Source organism: Emys orbicularis, chromosome 3, assembly GCF_028017835.1.
Source record: "Emys orbicularis isolate rEmyOrb1 chromosome 3, rEmyOrb1.hap1, whole genome shotgun sequence".
In the NCBI taxonomy this organism is placed as follows: Eukaryota; Metazoa; Chordata; order Testudines; family Emydidae; genus Emys; species Emys orbicularis.
In genome coordinates this window covers 67,489,129-67,503,646 of record NC_088685.1, presented here as the reverse complement: position 1 = coordinate 67,503,646, position 14,518 = coordinate 67,489,129, and the positions used below count along the sequence as shown (strand labels likewise).

General features: G+C 41.4%; 1 protein-coding gene across 2 annotated transcripts in view; it reads left to right on the top strand.

The window, feature by feature from the left end:
- Positions 1-14,518, top strand: part of ME1 (malic enzyme 1) — a 358,560-nt gene that overhangs the window by 335,539 nt on the left and 8,503 nt on the right. For both annotated transcript variants that reach the window (XM_065400345.1, XM_065400346.1), the window contains exon 12: positions 872-1,045. In XM_065400345.1, the coding sequence (XP_065256417.1) occupies positions 872-1,045 (174 nt within the window). The remainder of the gene's footprint in view (positions 1-871; positions 1,046-14,518) is intronic.

Sequence of the window (14,518 nt, the reverse complement as noted above, 5' to 3'; positions counted from 1 at the left end):
ATGCAGAGCCCCCCAGACCAGTGGCCAGGACCCAGGCAGTGTGAGTGTCACTGAAAATCAGCTTGCGTGCCGCCTTTTGCACGCATGCTATAGGTTGCCTAACCCTGCTATAGATTATCAGCTACATGGGGAAAGCACTAATAAGATAGGGCTCACAATTGCCTCCAAGACAACTCCTCAGACATCCACAAAAGGCACTGGAGATTGGGTGTGTCACCAGTGCTCTCAGCCTTTGCTAAGACTGAATTTCATTCCTTTGCCAAAGGGTCAGCACAAGGACTATACACTACTTAAATCCTCCTTAAGCCCTATTTTGAGGATTTAATTGGTTCATATGGTTTGTGCTGGCCCTCTGCACAGGGTGAACTTCAGTTTAACAGAAAAGTGAGACACCTAAAGTCACCTCAAATCTAAAGCTTACATTTGGCAGCATGACACTAATTGAATTTTACAAATATAGACGTTTCCTCCCATATTTCCTGATATTTACACATCTGTATTTCCCATGATGATAAAGGAATTGATCATTAACACTGGCTTACACTTTCCCTTATCTTTTCTCTAAATCACATTCATGGCTTCTGAATAAATGTATATAATCTGTTGCTTCCTAATAAGCCAGTATCTACTCCATAGCATAAATCAGCCACACAGGATACTCTGTAGATACAATGATCAGCATTCTGTCATCCAGGACATCTGTCAGGTCAAATAAATCTAATATCCAATGAAGAGTGCCAAGAAGATTAGTTAAGATTATAAGTGAAATATTGTAATACGTTAAATATTTAAATAGTTATGTAAAACCTTCATGAGAACAAGTTTCCTCTCAAACAAACTAGTAACACTTTCAAAATATATTTTGTTTTAGGGGCGTGGCATTTTTGCAAGTGGAAGCCCCTTTGACCCTGTGACACTTCCAAGTGGGCGCACTTTCTATCCTGGACAGGGTAACAATGCATATGTGTTTCCTGGAGTTGCCCTTGGTGTTGTTTCATGTGGATTGAGATACATAAGTGAAGAAATTTTTCTCACTACTGCTGAGGTGGGTACACTATTCAAAATAATTTTTAAAAGCCTTTAAAATCAGTGATTATGTAATAAACACTAAAAGAAATATCCAAATGCTATCTTTCAAATCAATATTTGAAAACAATATTTCCTTTTAACATTTTAGCTCTTTATTTGTAAGGTAATATAAGTTTTCTACTCCTATAAATACATTTATATATTTTAAGCAGTTATTTTGATAAAGAAGTTAGTATTAGTTGGGTTCAGATGTCCAGTATGAAATTCACTTCATCATTTAATATTTTGCACTCTGAAATCTGGATACAAGATGACACTCTCTAGACCAGGGGTTCTCAAACTGGGGGTTGGGACCCCTCAGGGGGTCACAAGGTTATTACATGGGGGGGTCGCGAGCTGTCGGCCTCCACCCCTAACCCCGCTTTGCCTACAGCATTTATATGGTGTTTAAATATATAAAAACGTGTTTTTAATTTATAAGGGGGGATCACACCCAGAGACTTGCTATGTGAAAGGGGTCACCAGTACAAAAGTTTGAGAACCACTGATCTAGACCTTTAATCACATTTGAGGAGTTGATCCAAGAGCAAGCTGGAACAAAAGGTTTAATTTCTAAGATGTATACAATTTTGACTGAAAAAGATATTGATAAGTAAACAACCCCGATGAAAGGATGTGAGAGGGACCCGGACAAAGAATTTGATCTGAATGAGTGGGTCTCTGTGTGGGAAAGGGGATATATATCTTCAATTTGTGTCTGTCATAAAGCAAATTGTTACAAATTACTGTTTAGATGGCATTTAACTCAAGTTAAAAACAGTCATATTTTTGCTACTAGGAAGGCGCTCTGTTGGAGTGGTTTTGAGGAAAGGTGAACATACTTGCAGATGTGGTGATTGTGGAATTAGACAGTTTTGGGAAGAAATTTTTAGCAATTCATCTTTATGGCCAAATAGTACCTTCCTAGAGATCCCCTGACCTGCTTACTTAATGGTCCAGTAAAGGATCTACATTTTAAACAGAATGACAAATTAATTTTTTATTGTTAGCAGCAAGACTTTGTATTTCACATTATTGGAAAAATGTGACTTCTCCTATGGAATTGAGATATAAATTGTTCTTGCAATAGAAAAGCTTTCAAGCCAAGTACATACTATGATGTTTTGGAGTCCACCCAGACCAGTAAGGGGTTCTGACACCACCAGCCCTGTAGGTTTAGGGGACTTTAGGCACCTTTTTGCTATGCAGCTGTGGTTCAATTCTCTGACACCAGTAGCCTGCCCACAAACATAAGGTCTCACCAACCAAGTTACTCTTTCTAGGGTGACACCAAAAGCCCCCCCTCCCCTCCAGTCATAGGTCTCCTGAAATACGTCGTCCTCACATTCTTAATTACCAGACACTTGGAACATTCCCCTCCGGTTTGTTACCCATGGAGGCAGGAAACCAGCCTGCCAGTTACCAGCTCACTTTGGCATATATACTCCATGCAGTTTGCACACCAGAGATCTGCTTGGGATAAAAATAAACAAAAAGTTTATATATAAATTTATTTAAAAACTTATTTATAAAAAATAACCCACAGGTTCAAAAATGAAATAGTAAGGGAAAACAAACATATTCACATTATACAGAAAATAAACATAAAGACGCCACCTCCGCCTTTACACTTTCATATTAGCTAAAATCCCCTTTCTAAGGGATTATTTTCTAAGAGTTATCTATTGCTTTAAAGCAATTCTCCAGCATGCCCCCCTAGCTGTCAGAGGTATCCAGCATTCACAGACAGCCTCCTGTCTCAAGGCTGTCCCCCAAGTTCTGATTGGCCTTCAGTTCAAACCCTTTCCATTTTAAAAGGGTTTGCATTTTTTTCAGTCACTATAGATATTCAAAGTGGGGGAGGACTCCCTCCTTTCTTGGGTTCCAAAGATGAATTTTTCTTTTCAGTTTCAACTGTTCCTGTTTGCTTGGATGGTTCCATATTGGTTTTTTTCTGGGCTGGACAATGGCTAGGTGCTCAAAGCCAGACTTGTCTGGTTGGAGAGGTAGCCTCTTCCTGCCTGATTCCTTTACCACCCTGTTGTGAGGTGATGCTGAAATTGCACCACAGCTACCATAAAAATTTTTATATATACACACACACATATCTTGTGTACATATCTCATAATGATTATTAAGTTCAGTGCATTATAAAATTTCATAAAAGATTTTTATATCCTCTTACAGGAAAACAACATAGTATTCAATCGGTTGCTTTAATTGCTTTTATTTTTAGGTTTAAACCTTCTGTTCTCCCCCTGGGGAGTCTGGACCCTGATTGTCACATGTACACAAGAGAAACACCAAAAAGAGGATACATATTTATAAATTTGGTCACCCTTTTTAGCATACTCCTGGGAGGGGAGGGCTCCCCAGCCAGCAAGCCAGATTCTTTGAATATTAACCTAATAATAATAATAATAATTAATAACCTGATCCTGAATAAGTAATATATGATGTAGTATGTTAACATTTTATTGTAAATTTGCCTTAATAAAAAGTTTTTTAAAAGGAACAAAAAGTTCTCTTAGTACTATATCTACATATGCTTTTTGTGCATGTATGCAGTATACTCTGTTTGCTTTGTGTGTTACTCCTGAGGAAATTCTGCGCCACTGTGCATGCGCAGAATTTATGTACCCTGCAGATTTATTTGCTTCTCCACAGAAAAATGACTTTCTGACAGGGAAGCAAAGGGAAGCCACAAGAGCGGTCATGCAACCCTTCCCAGCAGTATGTTTTGGGGGCCCAGGGCAGTCAGCAGAGAGCTAAGTCACTGTGGGGCAGGAGATGGGACTGGGGAAGACCCAGCTGGTGGCTCCTACCCTGCACTGGGCTCAGCTGCTAGTCCCGGCTGAGCTGGGGAGGACGGGACTTCTTCTTCCCCTACATGGCATCCAGGGCCAGGTCAGACCCACTCCCAAATTTCTCCCCCGGCTGCAGGAAGTTCTGCAAAGTCCTCTCCCCTCTCCCGCTTCCTGTACCCATCGCTTCTCAGCTGTAGGGGGAGGGATCCCTGTACAGGGAGCTGCTCCCCTATTCGCCCAACCCCCGTGCATCCAGACCCCCTCATACCTAGACCCTCCCACCGAGCTTCACCCCCCACACTCAAAAACCCCCTGCCGAGCACCTCTCCCCCTGCACCTGGACCACTCCGACAAGCCATCCACACCTGGATCCCCACCCCACCGATCCCCAACCAGCTGCACCTAGATCCCCACCCCCCCAGCATCTGGACCCCCCACTGAGACCCCACAGCTAGACCTCCCTGCCGAGCTCTATCTCCCCCATGCCCAGATCCCCCCCCCCCCGATCCCCAATCACCTTCACCTGGACCCCTCTGCAGAGTCCCAACACTGTTGCACCCAGAGTGCCCCAACAAGCCCCAATGCATCCAGATCCACGCCACACCTGGATCCCCCACTGAGACACCCGCACCCAGATTGCCCCACACAGAACACTCACAACTTGCACCTGGATCTCCCCACACTAAGCCCCTCCACACTTGGATCCTGCCTTGCTGAGCCTGCCTGGCCATATCTGGTGCACCTGGCACAGATGGGTAAAGACCTGGGGTGTTTCTGGGGCAGGACTGGTCCTTGCACTGTGTCAGGGTTGGGTGCAGCCTCACCGCTGAGTCCGTGTTCCGGGGGGAGCTGCACAGTGATCTCCCACCTCTGTGCAGCCAGTGGCCTATGCTCCCCAGTGCCATGCTGGAGCCACCACATTTATTTGACCAACAAAATTGGCAGAATTTTAAAATGTGCGCAGAATTTTATTTTTTTGGTGCAGATTTTTTAATTTTTTTGGCGCTGAATGCCCTCAGGAGTATGTGCATCTATCTATCTATCTATCTATCTATCTATCTATCTATCTATCTATCTATCTATCTATAATGCTATACAGAGAGACAACCATAGGGAGATACTGATATAAGTCTGGACTAAAGGAAACTCTAGCAAACACCGTATCCATATTTGGATGTGTTTATTATTGCCTTCATTATTATTTGTAATTCTTTCAAGAGTATCTTTATCTTGTTAGAGTCTTTACCACAAGGGTTTTTAGCATTTTTTGTAGTGGAGTTCTCTTGTGAGAAATTGGTGGAAGGGTTCCCTCATAATATTTTTCCTTGTGCCATGCTTTGCTACAGTTACCACCATCTTTTTTTTCTTTCCATTTTCTCTCCTGACCTTTTCTGCCTCTGTTCGTTTCTCTTATGATTATCTTGTATTCTCTGTTGTATTTTACTTTCTAATTTTTGTTCTTTTTTGCTGTCTTGGTGTGAACTTTCCCTCCCTGCTGTCCACTTAACAGAAGACTATATGTGACTGGGAGGTTTGGGAAGGTCCACCATTGGTGGTGCTAAGAGGTCAGTCATACATAACTGAGAGTCATGGGAGCAAAGGAGAAAAGTTTGGGACTATGCGCTGCTGTCGGAGCCTCCTATCTGCACATGTGAGCTTGCCCTGTGACCATCTGCATTAGCTGCCACTGTGGGAACAGGGACAAAGAGCCTCTCATTGCATTACCCATAGTCATATTAGCAAATTTAGAGTAGGAAGGAGCAGGTTGAGCATTATGGAACTTTCTCCACCCTTACTGTTGTCCTCTCTTTCTACTGACTTTTCTGGAGCTTAGGTGGCTCCTCTCTCGGCATTCTGGCTTTTTATGTTCTCTTCCTTAAGCACCCAAGTCTCCCCAAGCCATTTATGGGGACCCTGGGCACCTAACTCAGAACTGAGGATTCCACTAGGTAGCAGGGCATAGAAGGGGTTAGGCATTGCAACAACTAAAGTACCTTTGTGTATTTAGCCCTCACTGCTATGACCCCATCACTCCCGTCCCTGAATCTCTCCACTGGTGTCTTTTCATATTAATTTCAGCCTCCTTATCCTTCATAATCCTATCCACAACTTTGCTATTATTTGCATCTATACTGTCTTGACTTATTACATTCCTATGTAACCTCTGCTACTATGTTTGGAATAGTCTCGCCCATCTTCCATGTACAAAGTAACGCTTCCTCTTCACCTTCAAATACCTTCTTTCTTAGTCTTCCTATATTGCTGTCCAGCCACTAATGTTTCTATTCTTTCTTGCACGTGAATGCTTGTCTCATATATTGTATTTTTCTTAATTAGATTAAAAACTCCTCAGGGTATGGACCCAGTATTTCTACATGTTTGTAAAGTCTGGTGCACATTTATGGCACACGTTACATAAATAGTCAAACCTTTTGCACCAGAAATCAATTTTCCCAAACAACTAATCATCTATAGAGGCACCAAACAAGACACACAGAGACAAAATATGAAGAGACAAAAGAGACAAAATATGAAAAGATTCAAAAACTAGAGCTCAAAACTCCATAAACCTCTTAGCATCACCAAAGTAGGTAACACCCAACGAATGAACCATATACTACAAGTGCATACCAAAGCATTCAGTGAAAATTAGACTCCTTCTGTTCACAGCTCCATGAGGAATGAAATATTTATAGATATAAGGCTAAAGCACAGCTGATGAAGAGCCAATGAAAGAGACCAAATATTCTAGAAGAAATGGCAAATAGAGAAAATAATTTTCCAAATTCACAGATTCTAAGGCCAGAAGAGACCATTATGATCATCTAGTCTGACCTCCACTATAACACAAGCCACAGAACTTCCCCAGAACAATTCCTAGAGCATATCTTTTAGAATAATATCCAATCTTGATTTAAAAATTGTCAGTGATGGGGGAATCCACCACAATCCTTGATAAATTGTTCCAGTGCCTAATGTGTGCACTTATGACTCCTTATTTTTTGCTTTCCATAGAAATCAAAAATGTATCCTCTGCAGTTTTCTATGAAACTTAGTTTAGGGTTTCAGCCCTCTTAAGAGTTCCTTCTCCATCATCTCCTCCTGCTTAGTTTCAGTGATTGTTTGGAATTTGTGACTTCACAATATTTTCCATGACAGACCGTGTATGTTACATGTACACGCTTTGCTTCATGATCCCGTCAGAAAAGAGTACGATTTGTGATTGAGAAACTCTTAATCAAACCAAGTATGTTTAATTATTGGCAATAGCTAAAATCAGACATTTAAAAAGAAAAGATTAATTTAAATTATTTTCTTTTTCAATCTGCAGCCATTTTTCTCAGATTGTGGACTCATAAATTAAAATCATATTGAACCTGATCAATACTTGGAAGGGAGACCTCCAAGAAAAAATTAGGTTCTGAAGGAAATGAGACTAGTGAATTAGTAGGTGGCATTCTTTCTTTTGAGTCAGTATTCAGGCAATGCCCCAGAATGCAATTAGGGTTAGAAGACCGTTTTGCTGTAATCTAGTCTTTCAGATTAGATTTCACATTACAACCTGATCATTGAAAGTTATTAAAGATCCCATGGAACTTTCAAAAAAATAAGCAGGTGTTATACCTTATGTACTGGGCAAACTCCAATGTATTATTATTGCTACAAGTATTTACAGGGTTTTACTGTGCTTTCTACGTACACCTTACACCAAGTAGAATCTAACAGCTTCACAAAAATGTGGAGCACAGTTCAAATATCCACAGCAGCTGACTGAGTTTCTTTGAGGACACCTAAGACAGTGGGTAGCATCCAGAAGATTTAAAAACAAGTGAATCCAGCAAATATTATGGAAAACCTAGATGAAAAGAAGCTACATTTCATCCTTATTGTGAGGCTCAGACACATTCCCAACAGCTCCAGAGATTAGAATACCCAGCTCCCAACTCCTCCAAGCTTTTCTTCTTCCTCCTGCTGAAGTTGTCTTGATGGAGCAAAGGCAGGAAAGTGGGCTCAAACAACTGGGACCCAGGCTATTCAGCACCTTGAATTTCATCTGCAAGATAACTAGAAGCAAATGTAATATGTTGCTCCTTTGGTCTACAATACTTACTGGTGGGCAGCTGCATGGTGTACCAGCTGGAGTTTCCAACGCTAGTTTTGTTAAGCAAGATATATTCTGGCATCTTTAAAAAGTGCCATCAGCTTGCCCTCTCTCTGAGGGACATTCAAAATTTCCATCAGTAAAATTAGTAAAAGGCCAGACTGTTTCCATTGGCTTTAACCATCCAAGAAGGGCAATGATCCATCTCATAGGACTTTGGATAATTACATCCTGCCTGCTCAAATCCTCCCCTGTAATTTCAATTGGATATGGTATTCTTCACTTACTGTCCTAAACTGCTGCGTCTTGTTAAACAGTTGCCTCATTTCTTTCTAGAAGTAGCTTCATTTTGGTTTGGGTTAAGTGATTCCCATATATAGTTTGTAAAGTGCTTTGGAATACTGCTGGATGAAAGGTTCTATATACATGAATTGAAACATGTCTTAAGTGGCAGTCCAAAAGACCAGCAAAAACTGGTTGCTGACAGAGGCAGTTTTAACTAGCAGTCAAACAACATTGTTCTGGAAACTGGGCTGATACAGTACTTTTAAATCTCTTAAAACAGGGTCTGCCTCCTGAAAGTTGTTTTTAGTGCAGATTTTGCTGTATGTTATTATGCAGTATGAAAGTCCCTCATGAAATTTTACATGAGCAAATATCTTTACCCTATATAGTCAGTCTTGGTATCTCAGAAGTTAATACACAGCCATTCATGATACTTATGGGGATAGAATACTCACAATTGGTCTCATACTGCAGGCACTAATTGTGCTGGAAACAGCAGCATGTTTGAATCTCGAGTGAGTGTGGGAGGAAGCTCACCACTCTGTATTGAACTGTGTGAACAACCAAGAGCTAGGAGTAGCATGGATGGGCTACTAAGGGAACCCTCACCAAAAAAGGTCACAAATCATTGAGGGTAAGAGGTGTTAAAAGTTTCCATTGAAGTCCTGAGGGAAGGGGAGAAAAGGGGTATAAATCTTCCATAAAGGACTAAAATCACAGTATACCTTGCTTTTCATGTAGGTTTTGAAATAATTATGATATTAAAAGCTGAAAAACAATTGTGAATGGAAGTGCCAAGCAAGCTCCAGATTTTAAAAGACTCCCAAAACATAACTGTTAAATGAAAAGACCTTCTTAGCATGTAATGTAGGCTTATCTGTAAAAGAGAGCTATTGAAAATATGAAGCCAGGCTGCATGCCTGCAACTATTGACCTCTTGCTTTGCCACCTCTTCAATTAATTCTGATAGAAGGAACAGTTCACTTATTGTAAGTACGTCAGATTCTGTTTTCAGGTGTTCTGCCCTTCATATCAAGTAAACTAGAATGTAACTGATTTTGGATGATAAAGCTAAGGTACTGTGAGCTATAATGCCTCCTAATTGCAGGCAATTTCTCTGCAATGACAAGGAACATTACCTGTTCCTCTAAACTTTACCAAGCACAACAAAAATGTTCAGAATTATAAACTAATGAAATACTCTTGGCGCTATAAAGCCTACAGTTAATTCACTTCAGAGATAATCCTGTTAAACCTTTTCATTAAAGAAAATATGTTCCCAAATAGCCAAGATTTGATAGCCTGGTTGATACCATGTGCTCAGTCTTGGATGACATCCATTTAAATGCTGGACTATTTCCCTATTAAAAACATAAATTAATTGAAAATGCTTTTACTTAGTCATAGTACACTTGAAGAATGTGAAATTTCCTTTGAAAATATTAGTTTGTGGTTGTGTTTATACATCGTTTCAAATGCCTTGTTATAGAAGTACAGCACAGAAACTCTTTTGGATTCTGTGTGAGCTAAGGTTGTCACTGGTCTCATCCAGAATAGTGTCCAGTTTTTATTCTCCAACTTGCTTCCTGTAGTCTCCTGCTACAAAACAAAACATTTCACTTCTGAATTTTCTCTGCGATGCTTTAAGCTAACAGCAGCTAATTTCTTCAAGCCTTGTGTCCCCAGCAAAATCCTAACCTGTTAAATCCAAGAATAAATCAAATTAGAAACAACAGATCTCACTTATTCTTCTGACAAATATAAATATATGTCCTGTTTTATCAAAGAGCTTGTTTACCCTTGGGGGGGGGGGGGGAAGCAAACAACCACTAGTTGTTAAGGGGGAAACCAAAACAAAATAAAATAAAACAGGATTATATTTTCTATTCCTAATTATTGTGGCTCCCTCTAGTGGATTTTTAGTGGCCAATACGCTTTTCAAGATCAATTTAAAATGCTGATAGTTTGATAGCAATAGTTTGCATGCATGTGAATGTACTGGGTATATAACCTGCCATTGTCTTGGCCAGCATTCCCTCTTCCAACAGAATTTAAAATAAGGCTGTGTGTAAATGACAGTTAAGCACGATTCCTCGATTTACTTAGAGTTACTATAATAACGTCACCCCTTTTTAGCCTGAGTGGTTAGCCAATATTTAGGGTCTTGGAGGTTGTTTCCACTAGGGCTATGTCTACACTACTGCAGTAAGTCTACCTAGCTACGCAACTCCAACTACGTGAATAACGTAGCTGGAGTCGATGTACCTTAGGTCGAGTTACTGCAGGGTCTACACTGCGGGGCGTCGACGGGAGAAACTCTCCCGTTGACTTACCTTACTCTTCTCATCTGGAGAACGATCTGCTGTCGATTTGGTGGGTCTTCACTAGACCTACTAAATCGACCGCCGGTGGATCAATCTCAGAGCTTCGATCCCGGCTGTAGTGTAGACGTAGCCTAAAAGAAAAAACTGATGTTAGATATTTATTTGATGCAATCTTGTTTATTTACAAAGAATGTATACAAAATCCTGTTTCCCTGGACACAGTAGGAATCAAACAACAGGAGAAAGCTTCTTTGCTCACTGTTCCTCCAAGTCACTTTCCAGCCAGCACTCAGCCCTCACTCTGGGCTTTCTGCTTCTCTTGTCTCCTTGGAAAGCTGCTTTCTCTGTCGTCTTCTTCTGACTCACTGACACACACAGCTTCACCAAACAATACTCCACCCTCAGCATTTGCACTCAGACCCCATGGTTTAGTGCCTACTGTCAGCCATGCCATGATGGTCTGTAATATGGATAGTGGCTTCTGTTGTGTCAGCTATCTCTAAACAAAGGGGCATTTAACTACTCCCTCGTTTAGCTTGAATGGAAGGCAGTGATCATGCTCAGTGGCTGCAGTGAAATTTTTAACTGCCCATAGATCAAAGAGACACTACCTGTGGGCTACCCAATCTACAGCATAACAACAACATTTGAAAGCCTAATGTTATCTAAAATCAAATTCAATTCAATGCTATGACTCAAGACAGACAATAAAGCTCTAGAAAGGCAAGGTGAATGAAGTAATATATTTTATTGCACCAACTTCTGTTGGGGAAAGAGATAAGCTTTTGAGCTACCCAGAGCTCTTCTTCAGGTCTGGGAAAGGTACGCAGAGTATCACAGCTAAATACAAGGTGGAACAGATTGTTTAGCGTAACTAGTTAACACAGACATATTCTAACAGACCATTCAAGGTGAAGTGGCCTGTTAACATCCCTGCAGTCATAGTCAAAAGAGGGAGATTAGTGGGTTACAGATTGTTTTAATAAGTCTTTATTCAGACCATGATTTTTAGTGCCTGGTTAGGGTTGTGACGGGTTGGATCACAGAAACCCCCCTGGGAGCTGCCACCCAATGTGCAAAGACTACCCCTGCTTCTGTTTTCCCTGCCAGCTCAGGATTCCAGCACCCTGTCTTGCTGAGCCAGACACTCCAGTCTGCTCTAACAAAGACTCAGGGTCTGAATTACTAGTCCCAAAGCTGCAAGTTTACCCGAAACCAGCTCACAGGAGTGTGCTTGTCTTTAGCACTCAGATGCCCAACTCCCAATGGGGTCTAAACCCAGATAAATCCGTTTTACCCTGCATAAAGTTTATGCAGGGCAAACTCATAAATTGTTCGCCCTCTATAACACTGATAGAGAGATATGCACAGTTGTTTGCTCCCCCAGGTATTAATACATACTCTGAGTAAATTACTAAATAAAAAGTGATTTTATTAAATACAGACAGTAGGATTTAAGTGGTTCAAAGTAGTAACAGACAGAACAAAGTAAATCACAAGCAAAATAAAATAAAATGCGCAAATCTATGCCTAATCAAACTAAATACAGATAATCTCACCCTCAGAGATGCTTCAGGAAGTTTTTCTCAGACTGGACACCTTCCAGGCCTGGGCACAATTCTTTCCCCTGGTACAGCTTTTGTTCCAGCGTAGGTGTTATCTAGGGGATTCTCCATGATGGCTCCTCTCTTTCTCTCAGTTCTCTTCCACCCCTTTATATATCTTTTGCATAAGGCGGGAACCCTTTGTCCCTCACTGGAAAAGCACCAGGTTAAAGATGGATTCCAGTTCAGGTGACATGATCACATGTCACTGCAAGACTTTATTACTCACTTGCCAGCACACACATATACAGGGAGACTCACAGGTAAACAGCCATCTGCAGACAATGGGAGTCATCAAGATTCCAAACCATCATTAATGGCCCACACTTTACATAATTACAATAGGCCCTCAGAGTTACATTTTATATTTCTAGTTTTAGATACAAGAGTGGTACATTTCTACAAATAGGATGATTACACTCAGTAGCTTATGAGCTTTGTAATGATACCTTACAAGAGACCTTTTGCACAAAGCATATCCCATTTGCATTATAGTCACTTATTATCAAATTTTTTATAAAACTATCCCAGTTACATTATATTCACTTATTATCATGTTTTTATAAAACCATGTAGACTGCACAACGTCACACCCTCCTCCTGAACTTACTGCCAGAGGCTTGGACACTGACCATGGCGGAGGCAGTATACCTAAAATTCGTTTTTGGGCTCCCCTACTGGGCAGACACTCCTGTGTCCCCCAAAAGGGAAAGAGACCCTGACCCAGCTGTAGGCTCACAGCTACCAGCTATGAGGGACCTTTCGCTGGCCAGCAAAATCCCCCCCCCCCCCTTTCACTTAGGTTGGGTTTGCTTCCAGCTAGAGTCCTTGGGGTTTGTTCCCACCGCAGCAGTCACCAGGACCCCAACTTCCAGCTTCAGGATACATGTCTCTGTGCACCTCTTCCACTCCATTACAGCCAGGTCATGCTTCTGGGTCTTACTTGCTTTGTCTCTTAAGTCCAGGCTGGTGGGCAGCCTTTTCTTTTTCCAGGTCAGCCTTTTTCCAGGCAAATTGTACATCAATTTCCATTTGTTTTTCCTTGAGACCATCACTTGATGAGCTGGGATACCACAGAGAACACCCTCCTGCCAGAACAGGCACCCCTCCCCTCCTGTCTTGCTAGGTTAGACACTCCAGTCAGCTTTAGCACAGACAGAGGTTGGGCCACACCCATCTGCAGTTCACTGAAACTGAGATGTACTCAGCTCAGGGGCTTCTTAGTTAACAGAGACATTTCCAGCGCCCATTGTTCAGTCTTTCTGGGCAATTTGCAACTTGTGTAGTTTTAGCTTCTTTTGATCTTCATTCTTACTTATTTTGCTTCCTTTTCTGTCCCTAATTTCCTTTCCCGAAATAAGCAAACAGAAAATAACAAACCAGTAACCACTTTGTCTGTTCTTCAGCCACCACACTTAAAACTCACTTAAAATTACTACCAGTATCTCAAAGCAATTAGCTGTGCACAGATCCTGCCGACTACGCCACTGTGACGGGTTGGATCACAGAAACCCCCCTGGGAGCTGCCACCTAATGTGCAAAGACTACCCCTGCTTCTGTTTTCCCTGCCAGCTCAGGATTCCAGCACCCTGTCTTGCTGAGCCAGACACTCCAGTCTGCTCTAACAAAGACTCAGGGTCTGAATTACTAGTCCCAAAGCTGCAAGTTTACCCGAAACCAGCTCACAGGAGTGTGCTTGTCTTTAGCACTCAGATGCCCAACTCCCAATGGGGTCTAAACCCAGATAAATCCGTTTTACCCTGCATAAAGTTTATGCAGGGCAAACTCATAAATTGTTCGCCCTCTATAACACTGATAGAGAGATATGCACAGTTGTTTGCTCCCCCAGGTATTAATACATACTCTGAGTAAATTACTAAATAAAAAGTGATTTTATTAAATACAGACAGTAGGATTTAAGTGGTTCAAAGTAGTAACAGACAGAACAAAGTAAATCACAAGCAAAATAAAATAAAATGCGCAAATCTATGCCTAATCAAACTAAATACAGATAATCTCACCCTCAGAGATGCTTCAGGAAGTTTTTCTCAGACTGGACACCTTCCAGGCCTGGGCACAATTCTTTCCCCTGGTACAGCTTTTGTTCCAGCGTAGGTGTTATCTAGGGGATTCTCCATGATGGCTCCTCTCTTTCTCTCAGTTCTCTTCCACCCCTTTATATATCTTTTGCATAAGGCGGGAACCCTTTGTCCCTCACTGGAAAAGCACCAGGTTAAAGATGAATTCCAGTTCAGGTGACATGATCACATGTCACTGCAAGACTTTATTACTCACTTGCCAGCACACACATATACAGGGAAACTCACA